Source organism: Prionailurus bengalensis, chromosome C2 (assembly GCF_016509475.1).
Source record: "Prionailurus bengalensis isolate Pbe53 chromosome C2, Fcat_Pben_1.1_paternal_pri, whole genome shotgun sequence".
In the NCBI taxonomy this organism is placed as follows: domain Eukaryota; kingdom Metazoa; phylum Chordata; class Mammalia; order Carnivora; family Felidae; genus Prionailurus; species Prionailurus bengalensis.
This window is the reverse complement of record NC_057350.1, coordinates 60,295,384-60,316,368: the sequence shown is the minus strand read 5'-3', so window position 1 is coordinate 60,316,368 and position 20,985 is coordinate 60,295,384. Positions and strand designations below refer to the sequence as shown.

The window sequence follows — 20,985 nt, the reverse complement described above, 5'->3', positions numbered from 1 at the left end:
ATTATACTCAATGATCTTCCTAATTCAAGGAGGAAAATATACCACATTTTGAAGGGGAAACTTTCCTGGTAAAACAACCAGTTGATTTCATATTTCTACTCAAGCTTTCACTGAATGGAACATAAAAAAAAGCGCCCCAGAGCCCAAGTCAAGGCTGTGAGAGTGACTATTTTGATTCTCAAATTACTCAGCCACTAAAAATGATTTAACACCATACTATGTACATATGTCTGAATGTCTTCTGGTTTTTTTCTTAGTAGTGCTATATAGTACCTTACATAGTTTCTCTGCAAAAATATAAACTTCCTGAAGGCAGGGATTTTGTTTTTCTTCCCCCCACCTCCCACTGCTGTATTCTTAGCTCTAGAACTTAGTAGTGCTTAATAAATACTATGGAATGAAGAATGCATACTCTGTGGGCATTCTGAAGAATGGAGGAGGTGTTACTCATTTACGTTGACTGATGAGCCTAACCCTATCCTTAGTGGATAATCCACTGACCCAGAGCTATAGAATATTCTGGATATAATCAAAATGCTAAAAGTTCTTCCAGGTGCTACAAATCTAGGCAGAGTGTTTATCTGAATTCTAAGAGGATGGAAGTTGAACATGCTCGAAACGGTCAGGCTATGTTCATGATCATTATTTGCCCTTAGCAATCAATGTCAGCATTCCAAAAGCCTGATTTGTCTTTACTAGGGAAAATACCAATTAAGGTCTAAATCACTGAAAGAAACCAAATGTGAAATTGTCCAGGAGAAGATCCACTTACAGTCCTTGGAAGAGCAGAGGAACCTGCCAGGACAGCACCGCTTTTTGCTGGCGAACCACAACGAGGACTGGGTAGTCGAGGTTCTCGGAGGAACTGTTCACATATACCCGCACAGCATTCACCTGGGAGCCAGGGCAGAGAGGGGGATAAAGTAAATCACACACACACACACACACACACACACACACACACACACACACACACAGCATATGCATCATAGCTGCTACCTGACATCATCTTGGGTGAAACCAGATTCTGGAAGCTTCAAATGGCAGGCTGAATATTTTGAATTGGGCAGTCAATACAAGGTTTTGGGAATAAGTCCACAAGAGAAAAAGAAATGGAATATAAACACTACAGATTCAAATACCTTAAAAAAAAAAAAGACCTACAAGCTCCTCAATTGCTGACAAACTTTAATTTTGTTTTTGGAAAATCATTCTGTGCTTTAATCCAAAATGTTATTGCCACGTTTTATTCAAGCCTAGCAGATGGCCTGATGCTCCCCTAGCAACAGATACCATAGGGGCTGAGAATTCTTCTCTTTGCCCTGCTCCGAGGCATAAATCAATCCCTTAGACAAAATGCTTTTCTACATCAGCAGCTCCATGGTTCCTTCTGAATACACATTTCAACCCAAGGATTTAACACTATCAATGCTGTTTTAAAGACAGAAAATTGAACTGTGGCCCTCGATCTAGATAGTTTTGGTGTTTTCCTTCTGTTTTTATAATACCATAGGCTAAATGGAAAGAACAAAATAGAAAAAAGACAAGGTAAGAAAGAAAAAGTAAAACCTGATCTTTCACATGAGACTCCCCCCACCACCCCAATGTTGTATGAAAGCCTTAGTGTTCGCTTGAAAGCTTCTTTATTGGGAAGAAGAAATGAAACAAGAAAATCTTCATTTAAACCCTGAAGAACTATACATACTGAAAACAGAAATTGGGGGGCACCTGGGTGGCTCAGCTGGTTTAGTGCCAGACTCTCAGTTTTGGCTCAGGTCATGATCTCACAGTTCGTGACATGGAGCCTTGAACTGGGCTCTGTGCTGACTGCAGAGTCTGCTTGGCATTCTCTCCCTCTTCCTCTTTGCCTCTTCCCTTCCCATGCACACTCTCTCTCTCAAAATAAATAAATCAACTTGAAAAAAAATCAAAGTTGAGGGGAAGCAGAACCACATGGATATCATATGCTATTCTTTGGTTCTCTTATATCATTCTTCATTAAACCACTTTGCTATTTTAATGTTGAAACAGTCCAAGAGTAATTAATTTGATAAGAAGCACTTGCTCATGAAGGGAACATTTCCTTGTGCCTAAACTCTACATGTTTCCATGGAAGTTATGTGCAGCCGATAAATGCCAACACCCTACCTCTAGTGCAGACCTCCTTCCTAAGTTCTGGATGTTCCATAGGCACCCCAATCTCAACCTGTCAGAAATGGAATCTATCATTCTCTTCATCTTTAATTTCCTCGAAATTTCTTTGCTTCTTGAACGGCCTCAGCATGCAGCCATTTCATCTAATGACAACCATTCGATGAGAGTCATCCTTGATTCCTACTTCTTTAGCTTTTCTCAGTCAATAGGTCATCAAGTTTTATTGCTTCTACTTCCTTCACTATGTCCATATCCAGACTCTCCCCACTACAATGATGCTGTCATAGTTCTCATACTTTATCTCCTCATCAACAGTACCTTAGCTAGTCTTATCCCCAGGACTCTGCCCCCTCAGATGTCAATTCCATCTTGGCATCCTCCTATATGAAAAGGCCTTTAGTGGCTCTGGGAATTTTCTGATTTACCCCAACACCTGGATGTGCAATTGGCATCTTTTTTTTTTAAAGTTTATTTATTTTGAAAGAGAGCGCACATGTGAATGTGCATTCAGTCAGGGGAGGGGCAGAGAGAGGGAGAGAGAGAATCCCAAGCAGGCTCCACACTGTCAGGGCAGAGCCCGACCCAGGGCTTGATCTCATGAACCGTGAGCTCATGACCTGAGCCAAAATCTAGAGTTGGATGCTTAACCAAATGAGCCACCCAGATGCCATGCAACTGACATCTTAAATGAGGCGATGGGCAGCCTTGTGGGACTGAGCCCTTAACCTCTGAGATCTGATGCTGAAACCAGCTAGACCTGAACTGAACTGCAGGACACCCAGCTGGTGTCACAGTGTTACTTGATGTGTGGAAGATCTACCCATTTGGTATCAGAAGTGTTGAGTAGAAGAAAATGGAAGTGAGTTTTCCCTATAGACAACAACAAAGCATTTTTTTTCATGTAGTCAATTATTATTTTTTTCTTGGACATTTCTTCCATCACTTTCAAAATTGAGCTATAATTCACACACCACACAGCCCACTCTTAAGGTGTACAATTCAGTATTCACAGAATTATACAACCATCACCACTATTTACTTCCAGAAATTGCATCACTCCAAAGAGAAGCCCTGTACTCATGGCAATGACTCCTCACTCCCTCTTTCCCTAATCCCTGGTAACTATTAAACTGATTTTTGTCTCTATGAATTTACCTATTCTGGACTTATGGAACATTATATGCTCTTTTGTATTTGGCTTATTTCACATAGCATGATGTTCTCAGTGTTCTTCCATGTTGTAGCATGCATCAATGCTTCATTTCTTTTATTGCTAAGTGATATTCCATTGTATGCATATCCCACATTTTTTAAATATATTTTTTATTTTATGGACATTTTGGTTGTCACCTTTTGGCTGTTTCGGTTGTTACAAACAATGCTGCTATGAACATTTATATACACGTTTTTGTATGAATATGTTTTTAATTCTTTTGAGTGTATATCTAGGAGTAGAATTGTTACATGACATGGTAACTCTATGTTTTACTTTTTGAGGAGCTGCCAAAATGTTTTCCAAAGAGATTCATCATTTTACATTCTAGCAATTTACATTACTGGTAATATATAAGTGTTTCAATTTCTCCACATCCTTGCCAACACTTGTTACTATCTTCTTGCCTATAACTCTCCTAGTAGGTGTGAGTACCTCCTTGTAAACCACATGGTATTTTAACTGTTTACCTGCCTATCTTTTTTTTTTTTTGGTGCAAAAAGATGGTTTTATTAAAGCATGGGAACAGGAACTGTGGGCACTGCACTGGGGTTTTGAAGACTAGTTATATACTATAGAGTTGGGGGAAGTAAAGGCAAAAGGGAGGTCTCCAAAAGGACTTTCATATGCTAAAGAGTACTCCTAAGATACTGGACACCTTGCTATTTTCCAACTAAGGATGTTTTCTCTTTAGTAAGGCATTAACATTAAGACAGGAGGGAGTTCCTGGAGAAATGTTATACTTTGTGTTTGTCTCAAGTATTCCTCAATGGGATGCAGGTTATAAGGAAATTTAATGTTATTAAAATTTTATTCTTGCCTTTGTTCCCCACATCATATGGAGGGGAGGATGATACTAGGGGCTCCAGGAAACAGAGTATATAGGTTTCTGGAGACTAGGCTGTTGATAAGATTGCCTTTCTCTTGTAATTTACTAAGACATATTGTAAACTGATGGAGACTCCAGTCCTGCATGACAGTGATCTCTATCAGTTAATCATTTGTTTTCCCCTTTCCTTTGTTCTTGGGCAGCCAGGAGTGCCTGAGGAATGTCATACATATCCCACCCGGGGGCTGGGGGAGGGTGTTGCTTGTGCTTTGCCCTCATCTTACCTTATGATCCCTCATCCTATCCCCCCTGAACAATTTTGACGCTTAAATCTTTAAAGTTGCTGGAGGCAGAAGGTCTCATCTTCTGTAATTTCTTCCTGCTGAATGGGGGCATAAAGACGTCCCTAGCTATGGGTCAACATTAGCCAGTCTGGGAATGTATAGGGGAGTTTCGATAGGTGATAGGCAGAGGCAGCTGAATACATCCTGCACTCTTTTAGGAAGGTGCAAACTTTATGTTTGGTATCCCTAGTGTTGACAGAATGAATTAGCTCAGAAGCAAGCTCACTTTTGTGGTGCATAATACGAACACTCACCAGCATTATGCATGCAGCACATGATTTAAAAGCACACTTTTAGGCGGCTTAAATCTACAGCAGTCAGAACTGAGGTACAACCTAAAGAAAGCTGTGGACTAGACAAGCTTCATCTTTAGCCTGTCTGCTCCCTTTTCTGGACCTAGAAATGCAGTCTCCTCTTCCCTTCTTAGGTACTTAGTACCAGAAGGGATTTCCCTCCATTGTTTTTTCACACTTTAAGACAGTGATTCTTAAATTTTAGCTTGCTTTTTTGGCATTCAAATCCCTCAAGCCCACCCCTATAAATTTCTGATTCAGCAGATCAAGAATAGAACTTAAAAGTATGCATCTTAAGCATGTTGTGAGATTCTGATCACATGACTTGGAGCCTACACTTTGGGAAGTACTGTTCCAATGAAACCATTTAGTGGATGACCACATTTGTCAGCAACTTGCCAACTGCCCATTATTATGAGATGCACAATCCTGAGACCACCAAATGTCACTAGCATGTCTGGAAGCTGGTGTCGTCTGGGGCTAAAACTGGGTTGGAAGGAAGGAAGTCTGTAGGGAGAACAGATGTATCACCACCATGGTTACCCCATTCACTGCTCATTGCCACACCCTAATTTTATCCTTGTCTGGCTCTTGTAATTCACTTACTTTTGTATTATTTAATAATTATCTTACTAATTATAATAAAAACAAACTCAGAGATACTGACATAATAAATTGCAGAAAAATATATTAGAGTAGGAGATCAAACTGGGCAGTTTTTTTTTGAGACAAATAAATAACGCATTGCCCCCAGGAAGGGATAAAGAGTCCTGTTGAAATTTTGCTTTGCTTTTTAAGAGGCTAACACACAACTGAGAAGATTGGATTATATTTGTAGCAGTGAAATAAGCCATGTAAAGGCAAAAGTGAATGAAGGACAGTGTTGACCATGTATAATGGATCATGGCACCTTGTAACAGACCATTCTTAAGAGCCAAGATTTTCCCTCCTATTGCTTTTTTTTTTCTGTTGTCATGAGCACCTAGCAGTGCTCCCCCCTTGCCCATGGGGCCTATGTTCCAAGACCTGCAGTGAATGCCGAAAACTGCAGATAGTACCAAACCCTATTATAGCATCTTTTTCCCACACATACACACTTATGATAAAGTTTATACATTAGGCACAGTAAGAGATTGATAACAATACCTAATAATAAAATAGAATATAACAATAATTGTAATAAAAGTTACATGAATATGGTCTCTCTGTGACTCAAAATATCCTACTCTACTGTACACACCCTTCTTGCGATGATGTAAGAGGATAAAATTCTCACATGATGAGATTACTTGACACGAATGACATAGGCATCATGACATAGTATTAGGTTACTGTGGACCTTCTGACCATATGTCAGAAGGAGAATTATCTGCTTCTGGACTGTGGTTGACCATGGGTAACCAAAATTGTGGAAAGTGAAACCACAGATAAGGGGGGGGGGGTACTGTATGTATGTGTGTATATATATATATATATATATATATATACACACACATTATATATATATACTGTATATGCATATATACAGTATATATATACAGTGTGTATATATATATTATTTTCTTTCTATGTTTTTTTAAAAATTTTTTTTTAACGTTTTATTTATTTTTGAGACAAGAAGAGACAGAGTATGAACAGGGGAGGGTCAGAGAGAGGGAGACACAGAATCTGAAACAGGCTCCAGGCTCTGAGCTGTCAGCACAGAGCCCGAAGCAGGGCTCAAACTCATGGACGGCGAGATCATGACCTGAGCCGAAGTCGGCCGCTTAACCGACTGAGCCACCCAGGCGCCCCTCTTTCTATGTTTTTTACAAGTAAGGGGTTGTGTTATAGCTAAGGGAGAAAAATTATTTAAGTATTCTCATTACTGATATTATATAGATCACAATTATGAAAGATCTTAAAGCTTTGAGACTCCCAATTTAATCTTTTGGAACATGTCAATAGGGGAAAGTTCAAAATTATAAGTAATATAATTCTGTTGCATAAAGAGGATGAAAATGAGTTTAATTTAAAATCTGGTTTGGTTTTGCTAAATTAATGAGGCTGTAGGCTCTATTAGTTGGAACATCAGATTATAAATCAGAGATTATTGGTTTCCATTATTAAGCATGGCCCTGTTTTCCTGTGTGATCTTGAAAAACAGAGTCTACTTATAAAATAGCTAAAATAGAATTTGCTTTTCCTAATGTGTGTTGTTTTAGTAACTGTGTTATTTTCAGAAGGTGTATATCTTGGGAGTGTTTAGGTTCTTTGATCTTTCCTTCCTTCCCTCCTTCTTTCCACCATTTCCTGCTACCCTTCCACGATCTCTCCAACATTCATCAAACATCCCCTGAGTTAAGAGCACTGGGATATGAAGTGGGCATACTAAAGGCAATCTTTTTTTTTTTTAATGTTTATTTATTTTTGAGACAGAGAGAGACAGAGCATGAACGGGGGAGGGTCAGAGAGGGGGAGACACAGAATCTGAAGCAGTTACCTTTTTTTTTTAATGCTTATTTTTTTTTTTTTTATTTTGAGAGAGCGAGCAGGGGAGGTGCACTGGGAAGAGGAGAGAGAGAATCCCAAGCAGACTCCACACTGTCAGCACAGAGTCTGATGCGGGGCTTGAACCCAAGAAACATGAGATCATGACCTGAGCTGAAACCAGGAGTCAGATGTTTAACCGACTGAGCCAGCCAGGTGTACCTTGAAAACAATAATCTTAAATTTGGTGCTTATCACTTCTGTGTATGTATATTTTACTACAGATGGATGATAGGTAGATGGATAGGTAGATAGACAGATAGAAAGAAAGGTTTTGCTTGTTTACAAAGTTTATGTAAATGAGATCACACAGTATGTATTCTTCAGCAACCTGCTCTTTCTCTCAATTGATATTCTTCAGAGTGACCCATACTGGTCCATATCATAGTTTATTCATTTCATTCTTGTTCATAATTCCTTGTGCTTATGTAAGAGGGTTCTTCTTGGGTATAAACTTAGTGGAAATGCTGGCATGTAATATGAACCCATATTCAGCTTTAGCAGAGATTGCCAACTTGCCCTCTGAAGTGATTGTACTAAATAACATTTTCATAAGTGATATGCAAGAGTTCCTGTTTCTCTGCATCCTTGAAAATGTGTATCATACTTTTGAGGCTTTACCTTTCTGTGAGTGTAGAGGGCTAAACATCTTTACACATATTCTTTGGTCATTCTTCACCTCTGCAGTTGCTCTTCATATATATCCTTTACCTATTTTTCTGTTGGGTTGTTCTGTTTTTCTGTGAGTTCTATATGTTCATGCTCCTGATGTTTTGTCTGTTATATATGTACCAATAACATCTCCTATTCTATAGCTCATTTCTTTCCTTCATTCATGGTATTTATAGTTTCTTGATTTCACAGTGAAACAATAGGAGAAACCTATATCCATAGCGGTGCTCAATGGAGTCAGGGATTCAAAATGGTGATAATACCATGATCTGACCAAGCACTGTGTGCAGACTGGGATGCAAGAAGCTTGGGTTCCAGTCATGATTCTTCCATAGCTGAGTATCCCTGGGGAAGTCACACCACCTCTATGTTTTGGGCTCCTCATCTGTAAATAGTATCTTGGGACTAGATCATCTTCTTGAGCACCTTCCCAGATACAATAAATTTCTCTAATGAGTCAAGGTCATGTGCACAGGCAGGCAATGACAGGACCTATGTGGACAAGTCCAACTTAACTACAGTTGGGGGAATGACCAACCAGCTTCTATGCTGTATTGCCTGACTCCCCCACACAGATAGCCACTTTGATCCTTGTGTGCCCACAGTACCTGCTTACATTGCTACCACAACATCACATTATGCTGTTGGTGATAACATCATTTGTCTCTCTGACTAGATCATGAACTCCTCAAGGACAAGATTATCTTTAGGGGCACCTGGGTGGCTCAGTTGGTTAGGAGTCTGACTTCGGCTCACGTCATGATCTCATAGTCTGTGAGTTCGAGCTCCACGTTGGGCTCTGTGCTGACAGTTCGGAGCCTGGAGCCTGCTTCAGATTCTGTGTCTCCCTCTCTCTCTGCCCCTCCCCCACACATGCTCTGTCTCTCTCTGCCTCTCAAAAATAAGAAAACTAATAAAAATAAAATAAAATAAAAGGTAATTGTTTTCAAAAGCTTTGAAGGAGCTGAGACTTTATTTACCCCCATTGCCACAGTTTCATTGATACTATGGAAGACAGACTTCTGGGTTAGGGACAAAGGACTTTATTCCTCTTGTCACAGCAAGCAGCATGAACATCAGCACATTTGCAACAGTTCCTCTTGCCATCAAGTACCACTAAGGTGATGTGAATGGGCCCAGATTGCTGCCCATATATGGGTAGGCTGCACAACAGAAGAGGAACTATGAGCTTAGGGAATGCATATCTTTTATAATGGGCAGCAAACCTGCCTCACCTTTGCTCCAGAGACTGACACTCTATCTTCTGAGGCTGTTTGCTATACAAATATTCTTGAGACAATAGTATAGAAAAAAATTCAGTCAGTGTCTCCCTGTAAGATGTGCAGAAATCAAGAGACCCATGAAGAACTGTCTCCCCAAAATGATTACTCTGGGGGATGAAGGACATCTGAGGACAGTCTAGAATCTAGCTACTTTAGGGTGGGGACAAATAGAGAATTCTAATTGTCTTTTTGTTTCTAAAAAAATTTTTTTTTACATTTATTTATTTCTGAGAGACAGAGATAGAGCATGAGTGAGGGAGGGCAGAGAGAGAGAGAGAGAGAGAGAGAGAGAGAGACAGGGAGACACAGAATCCGAAGCAGGCTCCAGGATCTGAGCTGTCAGCACAGAGCCAGACACAGGGCTTGAACCCATGAACTGTGAGATCATGACCTGAGCATGAAGTCATATGCTTAACTGACTGAGCCACCCAAGCGCCCCTTGTTTTTTTTTTTTGTTTGTTTCTTAAGCTGAGTTGTGGTCACACAGGTGTTGCGTTATTTTCTATACTTGTTTACATATCTAAAATATTTCATTGTAATAATAAAAAGGAAGCCATGATGTTTTACCCATTTCTGAGGGACAGCCCTCAGTTTATGTAGTCTCTTTGTTGTTCAGGGATGCAGCAAACACTCAGTTACCAACACACTCTTGTTGCTCTTCTGCCTTATTTTGTTATAGTCTATCCTTATTTTAGTGCTGGACCTGCTTATGCTAACTTCACTGATTTCTCTCTCTCTCTCTCCCTCTGTCTCTCTCCCTCTCTCTCTCAGCTAGCTGCAGAACTTTGCATTGTCTTTGCTCTAAATAACACAGCTCATTTCCCCACTGCTTTACCCTGGAAAAGAAATATGGTCAGGGCCATATTGCCCTAATGAAGCTAGCACTGCCCTAAACGGTAAGCTGCCTGACCTAGATTCTGTACCAGGCATATGAATTTCCTAGGTCTGCTATAACAAAGTACCACAAATTGGGTGGCTTGAAACAACAGGAAGGAGGTGGCCTGGAGTCTGGAGGCCAGGAGTCTGAAATCAAGATGTCAGCCAGGCCACATTACCTCTGAAACTCTGGAGAGAATCCCTTCTTGACTCTTTGTACCTTTTGCTGGTGGACATCAATCCTTAGTACTCCTTGGCTGGCAGCTACATCACCATAGTGTCTACCTGTTGTCACATGGTGCTTTTGTTACAGAACCAGGCTGGAACGCTGGTGGAAAAACCAAGCAGCACTCGGAGATCTTGGTGGATTGGAGATTTATTTAACATTGGCAGGCTCAGAGGAGACCATTTCCTCCAAAGATCTGAGCACCAAATTCAAGCGGGAAGGGTAATTTATAGCTGTCAGCCTCCATATATTGGGGGGGGGGGGAGTTCATGCACATGGCAAACAGGGCAAGAAGAACCCGGAAGAGGGGTTTCTAAGGAGCTTGTTTTAGTCCCATCGGCCATCTTTGGCACATTACTTTATTCATTTCTCCAACATTCCCCTCTTTGATGCCTTTTAAAAAACTTTCAGTAGGCATCACCTTTCAGTTTTACAGGTTGTACTCTCAGAAGGCTATGATACGTGCTGCAGTTTGGCGAGCAACAGTGTTTTCAATAAAATGTACCGGGGTATTTAGTATGCAGGAGACAATGGTCACAAGTAAAATTATGGAAAGGAGAGGCCCTGCCAGGGCAGAGAGCCAGGATGCCCAGTCTCTGAGATCCCATCCTCTCCATTGACTGATACTTTCCTGTTGTCTATGTTGAATTCTTTCCTTGAGTTCTTTAACCTTAGTCTTGACTATTCCTGACTGGCTTATGAAATAGCAACATTCCTCCCCCAGAAAGATACAAGTCCCTCCTTTTTCTGAAGTGAGGAGATCGAGGGCTCGCCTATTTTGGAGGGACACTGCTGCCAGGGAGTTTATTTGGCTTTGTCAGGTTACCAGGGAGTCTGCCATCCGTTCCACGTCCAGCTTGTTGGTGCAGTCTCTCTCAGTCCAACAGCAAGAAGCAAGATCAGGGCTATGACACCAGTAAGGGGCAAGGGCTGGCAGAGTTGCATCCGAACCCCTGGGCTCAGTCCACACGTTGATCCCTCAAGCTTCTGCCGTGCACAGGCCAGCCAGCTTCTGGGGTGTGGCTGGAGCAGGGCTGGAGATCTCAGGGTCCAGTGTCTTTTTGAGGGTCAGTTTAAGCGGGTTGATTGGATCTGGATCACTTCTCCAGGTTGTGGATTCCCCTGAGTTGGCCTTCTTAACTCTGGAGTGATGGACCCATGGGGTGATACCCTGAAACTGAATCCTCTATTTGGTTGTACATCTGTAAAGTCCACCTCCAAGTCTTCGAAAGGGGTGGGTTTCTGGTAACTGTCAGATCAGGTTTAGGGAAGGTAGGTTTGCATATTTAGAGATCCATCCTGTTTTCCAGTTGTTTAAATAATCATATGCCCATGGGGTCTTATTATTATCCTCATAGAATAACAAGCATAGAAGATTGCCTATACATGAAATACTGTGACGATTTTTCTGCAGTTTACCTCAAGTTGTCTAGTTTAGGCAAACAGCAAACATTTAAAGACAATCACAAAGAATTTAATATCCATAATGGTGCATTGTTGAAACATAGTTTTTCTCTCTAAAAACCCCCCTTTCCAGAGATAGCCAAATTGAGACCAATGCATTTGTAGAACAAGTCCAGTCTTAACAAACTTGGCCTAATTATTTACATAAGCCCAGCAAGAATAGTGATTGATCATGAGGATCTTTTGAAGTTTGCTTTTCTGGAACCTGTCATAAGGAATCTCCAGGTTGAACTTTTAGTAGCCTCTCCAGGCCAGAAGCCAAGCCAAATACTCGCCATCAGACAGGCCTGCAATATCTGTAGAATTGGGCGAATTCCTCTTCATGAGGTCCCCAAGATATCCTGAGGTTCCTGCATCTGCCAGGAAGTGACCTTCTTTACTCACCTGGTGGGGCTGCTGGGAGCTCTGTAAGCAAGGTATCAGGCCAACATTTCCAAGGGTCTTTATGGCTCCATGTTTCATAAAGCCAACCTTAGTTCCTTAAAGTTGTCTGGTCATATCTGAGTCTATGAATGTCACTCTCAAATATGACCTTCCAGTCAAAGCCTTGGTAAAATAACCAGTATTTCCAATGGTGACCAGTTATAAGATGAACATATTCTTATTGAACTTATGCAAACAATTGTAATTGTCAGAAAGAAAGAATACTGAGAGAGTTTTTGAATTTCAGGGGAATTATGTAGAGAGAAAAGATGAATGCTTCAGTTTACAAATGAATACTCTATGACATTTTTGTATATCATAGATATCTTAAGAGAAAGTTTCCTTAATCTGTAAAAGGAAACATTAGAGAACCAGCAATATTTTTAACAAGAATCACAAAACTATAATCTTCCTCAGTTCATTTAATCACCATGTTCTTAATCCTTGTTCAATTAGAATGTAGCTTTTTAGTTCTGGAAATTCTTACCCATTTTAGTATTAATCTTAAAGATGTCAAATACCTGTATTTGTCCCCAAAGTCCTTTTTATAAATCTACTTGAAGAAGAAACATGTTTTGGTGAGAGAATAAGAACAATTATAAATGACAAAATCTCAGAAATAGACATTGTTAAAGATCTGATGAAAGTTCATTATGATGCAACTGACAAAGAAATTCAGTTATTTCTGGGATGCATAACACTTCAAGTAATCAGAATATTAAGTGATGACCTTATACCAAAACATTAAAGCTTCAGGAACTGCATATATTTGGACAGTTACAGCATTTTTACCTGTGCAATACAACCTAAGGGTTACCATTGTATGGCAGTGCTTTTCCAAGTAACTTAGCATCCCAAATAAAAGGGCCCAATCGGTCAAAAAGACTTCACCTACCATTCAAATCCTGGGAAGTTTGTTAAAACCCCAGGATGTCATAAACACATCCTAAATAGGATTACAGATCATTACAGATCTTAAAATTTTATTTACTCAACCAAGGTGGCAATAAAAGATCCCAAAGGTGAATGTATAGCATTATATAGTTGTTACCAAAACCTAGCTCCTTTAATATTGAGAAGTTTTGACTAAGTAATCAAAGACCTGGTAGAAATGAAACCTAATACTTGGGCTTTCCCAGAAGACAAACCTTTGTTTGCATTGTCTTATCAAGAGCAGATCAACAGTCCAAGAAAACTTTGTAATTTGAGCACGGAGAAAAGCAGAATTTCAACCTTATACCAGTGTACTTGTAAAATTCCATTCATCTCAACCTTAGTCCATCCTGAGCACACACAAAATTCCTTTCCAAAGATTTCCCTTCATGAACCTTCTTTGCTTTGCCTTCAAACTTTGTCCCAAAGCCATTTCTCTCCAAATAACCAAAAATTACTTTCTTCTACCCTCAATAAAACTGTATTTCCATTCCTTATATCTCTTACATACCTCCTACTTTCCTACATACAGGGTTGCTTTCTTTATTTCCATCAGTCTTAAGTACACTTAGCAGAATTTTAACTCTTAGGAAACCTTAGTCTCCAACTGAGGACTTAGTAACCAACTGAGAGGTGTTTACATCAGAATTTTTTTAGATGGTAAGTTCGTGAACCAATTAAATACAAAGCATGTTTTCCAATAGGTATGAATAGCCTTGATTTCTCAGCAATAAGAAGTTAAAAACACAAACCTATGTTCAATAATCAAAGCTTTAGCATTCCATCCTATTTGGAAAGTTTCAGGTAACCAAGGACCTTGAAAGTTTTCTTAACAATTACCCATGAAAACTTTGAGACAGACAAAATTAACTATCATTAACAAATTGCAACAGAGATAACATGAGCTTATTTGACCTTTGCTGATAACCTTTCCAACAAACTTAAATTAGTTTAAACACTGAATATGTTTCACCTGTGTCCACCTAAAAGTCAATCCATTTTTCCCCATTGTAAATTTTCACCTGGGGCACCAGTGGAGGTATCTGAAATGGGTGGTCCAAGGGGGTGCACTTTGCTCCTTGACCTGGAGGGTGGGAGGAGGAACCAATGGTGCCTGAGACACTGAGGGTGGTATAGGACCACACCCAAGTTGGTACAGAAACGTGAGGGGGAGGGGAAGGCAGAAGCAGCAACTGCTTGGGAATATTCCTTAAAGTCCCTGTCCCGAGGTAGACTAACCACATTTGGCTCCAATTATAGCCATTAACTTGGGAAATGAGGGAGAATCCCTCACATCTGTTAGGCAGAGGAACAGGGAGAGAGAGTCAGTGTCCCCTTTAGTCTGATTCTATCTTGGCTAGACCAATAAAGTCCCTTTCTTGGGGTTCCTCCTGATATCGGCTGGATTTCTGGGACTTTCCCTGGTTGGGACACTTATTCTTTTTAATGTCCTTCCTCTTGCAGTAGGTTCATTGACCACTTGCTAAGGAGGTTCTGGGCCTCCCCCCTTTTGGCGGCTAGACCTTCCCCATCCTTTTGTCCTGGCTCTTTTGTGCATCTGGAGCAAACAGGGTTTAAGCCTCGCAAAGTCTCTTATAATAATGCCAGGGGCATGGGGGGAAATCCCCTTGCTACTGGGCATATTTATGGGCTTCTCAGCCCCTGCTCTGATCTCTGGAGGAGAGCCTCTTGATACCAGCACATGTGGGAGGGGAAGAGAGATGGGCAGCGGTGATGGAGAGACAGGCGGGGAGGAGTTTCAAGCTCAGGGGCAAGGGGGAGGGACCCTGATGAGTCATAAGGAGGAAGAAAGATGATACCTTCCTCTGTCTCCTGTAAACACTAGGGGAGCGGTGGGTCACTTCTTTGGCTCCCTGGGTGAGTTTCCAGATAAAGTGGCCAAAACTCCTGCCTGGCTCCACCCGCCATGGACAAATCACACCCAAGGTGGAGGATTTCAGGAAATTTCAAGCCAGGAGTTGATGCATGGAATTTGACCAGGGTGACCTGGGTCTCTGGAGACAATATGCCAGATGCAGAGGACCATCGGGACATCAAAGGTTCCCCCAGTGGGCCCCCCCACACACCAAAAGTGGGCCATTTCAACTCACACAGGGCCCCCAACATGCCAGGGGCTATCCCAATTCCAGTCTCCCAAAAACCCCTTCCTTGCTCCATCCTGACCCCACAATGCTCCCGGGAGGCAGAGTCGCAAAGACAGACAGAGGGATAGGGGTGCCCCCTCTAATGAAGAGACCAGTCAGATGCCCATATGGCTGTGTCCCAAAGGAACTTAGGTGACGGTTAGCAGTAGCGGTCTCAGCTTTGTGACTTACAATCAGAAACTATTCTGATGCAGCTATAGACTGTGTGCCATTCACCATGGAATCACAGCCCACTCAGACTTCTTGGGCTTTTGGGGATCTTAAGGGTGCCCGCCCGTGGAACTACAGAATCGAACACAGCAGGCAAGTTAGACCGAGTCACACATTCACATTCACATACACACCAGAGGTTATTACATTCCCTCCCACAGAATTCCTACCTGTGAGACTTCTGAGGTCTCCGGGAAGTGATCAAGTCCCCCTTCCACTCTTGCGAGTGGGCCTGAATAGATTGGGCCCCAGCCTTACCAGTTCTGACATCGGGTACAGGTCCTTACCTGCCAAGTCTCCTTGAGTCTGGCGGGGATGGCGGAGTGGGGGTCAGTCTGAGGCAACCTAGAGGGAGGCTGCCAAAATTAGGGCAGGGCGCGCCTTCTCCCTTGCGATCCCTCATTCCGTCACCGCCTCGCCATTCTCCCAAACTGGTGGCAACAATGGGCCAGCGCAGTTGGGTTTCCCGGGCAGGGAACCAAATATGTTATGGAACCAGCCGGAATGCTGGCAGGAAAACCAAGTGGCACTTGGAGATCTTGGTGGATCGGAGATTTATTTAATGCCAGCAGGCTCAGAGGAGACTGATTCTCCAAAGATCTGAGTGCTGAATGCAAGCAGAAAGGGTAATTTATAGTTGTCAGCCTCCATATTTGGGGGGAGGGAGGTTTCGCACGTGTGGCAAACAATGCTAGAAGAACCTGGAAGAGGGCTTTCTAAGTCAGAGACCAGAGCTTGTTTTAGTCCCATCGGCCATCTTTGGTGCATTACTTTATTCATTTCTTCAACACTCTGTGTGTCTGTTTCACAAGCTGATGCCCTTTCTGTGCATGTCTGTATCCAAATTTCCCTCTTCTTAGTGCCAGAAATAAAATCTAGGTCTACATAGTTTTCTTCACTATGGCGTAAATTTACGGAAGATAGTTTTCTAAGGCTGATTCAGGAATAAGGAATTTTAAACAGTCACATCAAGAACTATAGAAATTATTTTAATGCTTATCTCTCTTTTTTTTTTTTTTTTTTAATTTTTTTTTTTTTAACGTTTATTTATTTTTGAGACAGAGAGAGACAGAGCGTGAACGGGGGAGGGGCAGAGAGAGAGGGAGACACAGAATCTGAAACAGGCTCCAGGCTCCGAGCCGTCAGCCCAGAGCCCGACGCGGGGCTCGAACTCACGGACCGTGAGATCGTGACCTGGCTGAAGTCGGACGCTTAACCGACTGCGCCACCCAGGCGCCCCTGCTTATCTCTCTTTTAAAAAAATCCAGTGTGATTTTTTTCCAGGGTCCACCTGAATGACCTCATCTTTACTTGATTACAGCTGCAAAGACCCTACTTCCAAATAAGGTCACATTCATAGATTCCAGGGGTTAGGACTTCAACATATATTTTTTTGGGGGAGGGAACATAAATCAACCCTAACATTAGATTTATAGGATTTTTAAACAATAAAGTCATTCTCCAAGACTTTGAATCTCTCCGTGACCATCACTGTATCTTCAACTTGTACCCACCTGCCAAGACCTTTTGAGCTGAGTGAAGCAGGCCTGTTGGGAGGGTCCATTATGTGACTATTGTATGAAAACACCTTCTCCTGAGCAAAGTGGCCTTGCAGTTCTGAATCCTTCTTTCTTTTTTAAATTAATTTATTTTAGAGAGAAAGAAAGAAGGAGGTGGGGGCTGGCGAACAGGGGCAGAGGGAGAGAGAATCTTAAGCAGACTCCACACTCAGTGTGGAGCCCAACATGGGTCTTGATCCCATGACCTTGGGATCATGACCTGACCTGAAATCAAGAGTCTGATGGTCAGCTGACTAAGTCCCCCAGGTACCCTATGAATCCCTTTCTTATTAGAGGTTAGAAAGTCCTATTAAATGAAGCATTTCATCCCCAAATTTTCATAACTACTAGAAGGAATGAAGTTACTTTAATCACAGATTATACCTTTTTTTTTAAAGAGATAAGCATTAAAATAATTCCTATAGTTATTGATGTGACTGTTTAAAATTCTCTCTGCCTGATTCGGCCTTAGAAAACCATCTTATGTAAATTTATACCATAATGAAGAAAAATATATAGACCTAGCTTTTACTTCTGGCACTGACATCTACTATCTGGGTGACCTTGGACAAATCACTTAAATTCTCTGGGCCTCAGTGTCCTCAACTGTAGAATAGGAACAGTAACACCCAGGCTATCCACCTCCATAGACTACGGGTGACAGTATTCTGTGACCTGCAGAGCACCAGGCCCAGCAGAAAGCAGAGGTGTCCCACCAGGGCTTTGGGTTGGGCAGTGCTTTTCCACTCTCATGGACACACCAATCGGTGTTGATGTCTTTCATGTGTGCAGACACACTTATAAGTCCAATTGTCCCTGGCAAAGGAGAAGTTTATATGGTTCATCTCATGTAAGATATTAATTTCCTCTCACCATTTGGCTTCCAGCTTTCCTGGAACAGTGTATTCATCTTGTTGAAAAGAGCAGTTTACCCTTGGGAACTATTTATTCTCTATAGTTGTAGATTCTCAGCATTTTGCATTCAAAGCACTTTTTTCTTCTTATTTATTTATTTATTTATTTATTTATTTTTTCAGAGAGAGAGAGAGAGAGAGAGAGAGAGAGAGAGAGCATGAGTGTGCTAGGGGCAGAGAGAGAGGGAGACACAGAATCCAAAGCAGGCTCCAGGCTCTGAGATATCAGCACAGAGCCCGATGTGGGGCTCGAACTCATGAACTATGAGATCATGAACTGAGCCAAAGTTGGACACTTAACTAACTGAGCCCCCAAGGTGCCCCTCAAAGCACTTTTCTAAGCACCATGATTTACATACCTCATCTCACCAATTTCATTATGCCAACAATAATCTACACACAAATACATCTATATAAACTTTCCTCTTTAGGCTTATGATGTAAATTTTATATTGAGCATTTCAATTCCAATAAAAACATGGGAAACATTAAAGAGAGGTATAATAATTGGCAGGCCAGGAGTATAGAACAATACACAGTCTAAATTCCAGCTGCTTGGCAATGGACTTTGTTCATTCATTAAATATTTGACTCCCTGTCCTGTACCAGGCATTGCTCTGGCACAGGAGATACATTACTAGGCAATGTAGATATAGTGTGCCCTCATTGAGATCACAGGTTTGCCTATGGAATGCCAATTAAACAAGGAATTGCATTAATATTTAAGTTCCTGTAGAAGTCCATGACATAGATTTTCAGGTTGAGTATTATCCTAAAGAGTGAGTAACATTAACCAGAACAAGAGAAATGTCCAAACAAAGGGAACAGTGTAGTAGGTATGAGGAAGGAGGGAGGGAAGGAAGGAAGGAAGAAGGCAAGAAGGAGGTTTGAAAAATTAAGAGAAAATCAGTTTGACTGAAGCTGAGAGTGTATGAGGAATATTACAGTCCCGAAGAGTCTTAAAGCCATGTGGGAGAGGTTGGGGTTTTACTCTAAGGGCAACAGAAAGCCTTTGGAGGGTTTTAAGTGCCACCACCCCATTGCCATGGCCATTTATGGAAACCAAGGTTGCCTCTGTTGCTGCTGAACAGCTGCTTCCCTGCATCATTTGCCCCCAAATCAAAGTCTGGATTGGTAGTACCGAGGCCACAGGCCATGCTTGAATTTGGTGTGTGTGTGTGTGTGTGTGTGTGTGTGTGTGTGTGTGTGTGAAAGCAGGTGCTGCTGTTCCACTTGTGTACAAGAAGGAGCTCTTGCTCCAGCAGAGACTTATGAAATGAGGAATTTCCCCAAACATATAGGAATGGAGCTCAGATGTTAGGCAGTCAAAACATGGCCAAGTTGGAAAGTCTTTTACATGGAACACCAAGACCATTCTATACAACAAATATTCCACACAGCACACTGGGAACTGCTGTCCTACATATTTTCTTCACAAGAATGGGGGTCAAGTATACCCCAAAGACCATAACCTATAAAACTTGTGGACTGTATTACCCAATTTTATACTCAATTGTATCATTTTTTCCATGTTTTATATTTGGTCATTGTTCCGTGCATTTGTTTTGTCTCTCTTAGAAGATTTTATCTATGACATATTTGGGATCTAGCAATGTATCTGACAGTACATACACTACAAGTATTTACCTTTTTAAAAAAAATGTTTATTTATGTATTTTGAGAGAGAGAGAAAGAGCACAAGTGGGGGAGGGGCAGAGAGAAAAGGAGAGAGAGAATCCCAAGCAGGCTCCATGTGCTGTCAGTGGAAAGCCCCAAGCGGGGTTTGATCTCATATACCATGAGATCATGACCTGAGCTGAAATCAAGAGTCAGACGCTCAACCAACTGAGGCACCCAGGTGCCCCAAAATTTCCTGTTTTTATGTGAGTGGGGATAGTCCAGCTAAGCTTGCAGCTTTCAACAAGCCCTAAGAAAGCACTCCCATGATGTTGAGTAAGTGGCTGTTATTAATTCTTCAGCATCATTTCTACAAAGATTTCTTTCTCCCTATTTGTTTTCTTGTAGGGCCTCTATTATGTTGATGTCATGACTGGGTCTGCCCTCCCAATTTCTTAATTTTTCTGTTGATACCCTACATCTCTTTAGGTAGATCCTCCAGTTCTCTAATCCACTGTTCATTCTAATATCCAACCCATTGCTGAGTTCTTTATGTGAAAAGTGTTATTTTTAACTCTGAGGTTTCCAGTTGGCTCCTCTTTATAACTGTAACCTGCTTTACTTTAACAAAGCCCTTCTGTCCCCATCTCTTTCAGGATATTCACTTTGCTTAGTTTAAAGTCTTATTCTTCTTGTTTGTTAATTCAGCTACATCTGGTAAAGGCCATCCAGTTTAACATCTCTCAGGTAGCTTCCTTCTGCAGATGTGTTGTTATTTTATCCTATGAGCTTGAATTCCCTGGGGTATCAGCTACCTGTGGCAGTACTGAGAACCCCAGAAGGGAGGTGTTAAACATCAGGGGGTTTAGAATAGAGGGAGGTTCAGAGAAGGAGAAAGAGGGAGAGAATCCAAAGCAGGCTCCATACTCAGCATGGAAACCAATGTAGGGCTTGATCTCATGACTGTGGGATCATGACTTACGCCAAAATCAAGAGGGACTGGAAGGAAAGCCCCCTTAGGGTAGACAGGCTCTGAGTTGACCACACCCCTTTTACCCCCACACACGGGTCCAGTCTGTTCCCGCTCCATATAATTTTACTTCCACTCCCCATCCACACACTGTTTTGCTCCCATTGTAATAGGCCAGCCCATGAACTGTGAAGGGGGTTTAGGGGAAGGAGGGAATGCTCAGAGACAGCAGGTGGACAGCCACAGTGGTTATCCTCTGCACTCAAGCAGGCCCTCGCAGACCTTAGCTCGTGGAGACCAGCCAGCCCTGG

General features: G+C 41.7%; 1 protein-coding gene across 2 annotated transcripts in view; it reads right to left on the bottom strand.

Moving 5' to 3' along the window:
* Positions 1-20,985, bottom strand: part of SIDT1 (SID1 transmembrane family member 1) — a 112,791-nt gene that overhangs the window by 70,123 nt on the left and 21,683 nt on the right. For both annotated transcript variants that reach the window (XM_043594199.1, XM_043594200.1), the window contains exon 2: positions 773-894. In XM_043594199.1, the coding sequence (XP_043450134.1) occupies positions 773-894 (122 nt within the window). The remainder of the gene's footprint in view (positions 1-772; positions 895-20,985) is intronic.